Genomic DNA, 3671 nt, shown 5'->3' with positions numbered 1-3671 from the left:
TCTAATTATGTGGTAAACTATTAGCCAACTACTTTTGTGGTACTCATCGTTTATTGCTAAATTATAGCACAAGATTACAATTGATATTGATCTTGTATTGTTATTTTTATTGTATTGTGGGTAATAATTGGATGTGGGTTACCTGTGGGCAAAAAATATCCACGTGAGTATGGGTATGAGAAAAAATTATACCATGAATTTAAATGGGTAATCCAATGAGTGAAATTTTATTTCGTAGAGGTGGGTATAAGGTGATGGTATCCATTAGGTATCTACCCATTATCATCTTTATGCACCACCACCCTCGATACAACTTAGTAACGAGGGATCCTCTTTACACTGGTTCTGATGGATGGAGAGTGTTCCGTACCCAGTTTTACGGTTGACAGAGGTGATCGGAATTTAACCCACGGTTGAGGAAAGTAAAATGAACTTTTTCAGACAGGAGAAACTATAACAATTTGGGCCAGAACGGAGGTGTTGCTGACGTTGGGCTCATATTAGTTTGGGTCAAGCGCAAAACGCTGATGAGAGCGCCCAGGAGTTGTGCCACGGTCCCAACTCATGTCGACATTAAATTAAATCACTCTATTCCTACTAGTACTACTATTTGCTTTACAAAGTTAGAATTAGATTTGAATTTTTTTTTGTTTTCCTTGAGAGTCAAATCGTCCTTACACTCATCTTCCTCGTATGAAACCCAGAATAAACGTATCAGCAACGCCAAAAGGTGTGCCTGCCGTTCGGTTCATACCTACCTGACAAGCTCAGTAATTTGAGACTAACAAACATGGATTGAACATTGAGAAAAGTTCATACGGAATTCAGGATAGTGCTTGACTTGCACACACACGCATGCTTCGAGAGGCAGTAGCAGGACAGAACTCCGAGATTAATCTTATCAAACTAATACTAATAACTTTTTGACAAAACTAGACAAAAAAAATACAAGAATTCGCCTGCTTAATTAAGAGCACAGGAGCTAAATTAGTTACTACTGCATTGAGTTCTACATAGCAAACTTGAGAAGATCCGCAGCCTCCAGCCCGAGGTAATGGTGGAATGGCAACCTCTGCTGCATCGACGAGGCGGCGTCCATGGCGACCTGCTGCTGCTGCTGCTGCTGCTGCTGCTGATGATGATGATGATGATGATGCGATCCTGCAGCTTTGCCATGGAAGAGCTGGTCGAGGTTCTGGTGCGAGGCGAGGAGCTTGTCGAGGATCGACCAGTCGGCGCCGGCGCCGAAGCGGCCACCGTCGGCGCCGCTCAGTATGAGCATCTCGCCGGCGCTGCCGACGGCTTCGAGCGGGTTCATGGAGGCGAACGCGACGTGGCCGCCGACGCCGACGCCGCACAGCGTGGCGTCGGCGCTGGCGAGCTGCGGCAGGTGCATGGAGGGGTCGAACGCCGGCGGGACGAAGCCGCCGCCGTGGCCGTGCGCGAGCTGCTGCTGGAGGGCGTGCTTCTGGTCGACCTCCGGCGACGACATGGCGAACGCCGCCGCGCCATGGACCTGGTACCTGAGGTCGTCGTCGTCCTCGGCCGCCGCCGCCACGTCCGGCTGGTCGTCGAAGCCCCCCCTCTGGTGATGGATGCTCTTCTTCTTGAACACCCTGCACACCACCCACCCTTCCTCCTGCACGCGTCCCGACATTCCAAAAACCTCCATTAATCCCTTCGAGCGCAACACTAAGCTTGATTGATTAGCAGTGGTGGTGGTGCTGCTGTTGCTTACGGGGACGTCGACATTGTCGTCGTCGAGGCGGTACTCGTGCATGATCCAGTCGGTCTTCTTGCCGTGCGGCGCCCTGCCGGTGTAGAACACCAGCGTCTTCCTCAGGCCGATCCTCCTGCCAGCGCCGGCGCCGAGGAAGATGGCCTTGTCCCGGCCGGTCGCCTTCCAGAACCCGGCCGCCGTGGCCCGGTTCGTCCTCGTCCCCGTCGGGTACTTCTTGTCCTTGTGGCTGAAGAAGTACCACTCGTCCTGCGGCCCCGTCCCAATACTGCACCGATCTGCATCCATCCATGCATCAACGCAACAATGCACATCAACACCCACCCAAATCCAAATCTTTTTGCATCAAAATGCATTTTTTTTCTCATCGATCGATTTGTAGCAGCAGTTCGATCATTAGCATACCTTTGAGATCCCATGGCTCAAGCTTGTTAAGATCAATCTCCCTGATGACGTCGAGATCAATGGCCTCGTAGGCCACCTTCTTCCTCAGGTAGTAGTACAGCAGCTCCTCGTCGGTCGGGTGGAACCGGAAGCCCGGAGGCACGGTCAGCGGCGCGCCATTAGGATGCATTCTTTTGTTCTTCTCCTCCTCCTCTACAAGAAACAGCAACAGCCACCATTATCACAAACTCATGGACTCAATGTAGTAACAAGATTAGCCTTTAATTAGTCCCTGTATACATAAGTTTCTCTCCAAAAGAACATGCATTCATGCATATATATGCAAATCTATATATACCTTGGAAAGGCACACACAGAAGTAAAGCTGAGATCTTTGCTACTTGGTGGTTTTGCTCAGCTTGGAAGCAGCCAAGATGGGAGTGAAAGCTAGGTTTGTGTTGGTGTATTGGTGATGATGTTGCACACACTGGAGAGAGGAGATGCAGTTTGGGGTTATAAAGGGGAGGTTGGGGGAGACCAGCAGAGGTAGCAGCTAGGGTTTGGGAACTTGGGATGATCTGATTTGAGATGCTCACCAAAGGACATGACCTGGGGTTATATAAAGTACTAGTACTATGGGCATGCATGGATGTGATGGAGATTAGCTGTGAATAATGATTTGTTGCATGATCAGTCAGTGACAGTGTGTTTGCATTGGTCATGGCCGGTTTTTGGAAGGACTAAAGGAAAGGAGGAGCCCTGTCTTTGGACCAGGGGACGCACAGGCCACAAAAATGGCCTCATAAGGAGCAATGACATGTCTCCATCTGCAAATAGTAGTGCTTGCTAATTAGCATGTCTCTTTTGCAATGCATGCCTTCTCTCTAGAGATCATTAATTACTATGTGGCAATATATATTATTTTTTTCTCTTGAAGCTTAATTTGTTTTATTGAGCGTGACACTGACAGAGCTAGCTAAATAGGTTTGGATTATTCCTTGAAAGGAGAAGACGTTAGGTTCCATATGATATGATATGATGGTCCATTCATGTGTATGGTTTTAGTTAATAAACAAACTAAACAGCTTTAGATCATCCTTTGACCAGCCGTGTGCGAGTCAGGGAATTAAACCGTGCATTCTGTTATTCCATATTCCATTTCTATTCTCTTCTAATCCCTACATGTTGTTCATTATCTATTCCTATAAGCTACTAGTAATTTGTTAATTATATATTGTGATCCAACTTTTGCATTGGTTATCACACATAATAATTTACTTATCCCAAGTAGAGATCTTGTGATAGTTCAAACATTGCGGTTAGCGCGCGTGTGGTACGATCTTAAATTGTATTCAAACCTGACATTTGACCTTCTCTTGCGAAATAAATGGGGTCATCTGACAATTAAAAACCGACTTTTTAATTTATCATTTGTTGAATGATAAATGCCACACCTCGTTTTTTAATGTACAATTGGCATAAGTAAATGCACCGTATTTATACCACTCCCTTTATTTTATATTAGGACAATCCAATAGAAGAAACTGAC

At 46.7% G+C, this 3671-nt stretch overlaps 1 protein-coding gene across 1 annotated transcript; it reads right to left on the bottom strand.

The window, feature by feature from the left end:
* Positions 1–1009: 1009 nt before the first annotated feature.
* On the bottom strand, positions 1010–2315 carry LOC102712328 (NAC domain-containing protein 76-like). Its single transcript, XM_006647061.1, has 3 exons — positions 2144–2315; positions 1739–2016; positions 1010–1639 (listed from the first exon to the last, which is right to left on the bottom strand). The coding sequence occupies exons 1-3, from the start codon at positions 2310–2312 to the stop codon at positions 1010–1012; spliced, it is 1077 nt and encodes a 358-aa protein (XP_006647124.1). The 5' UTR covers positions 2313–2315.
* Between the last annotated feature and the right edge of the window lie 1356 nt (positions 2316–3671).

This window comes from Oryza brachyantha, chromosome 2, assembly GCF_000231095.2.
Source record: "Oryza brachyantha chromosome 2, ObraRS2, whole genome shotgun sequence".
Taxonomy (NCBI): Eukaryota; Viridiplantae; Streptophyta; class Magnoliopsida; order Poales; family Poaceae; genus Oryza; species Oryza brachyantha.
This window is presented reverse-complemented; position numbering and strand designations above follow the sequence as displayed.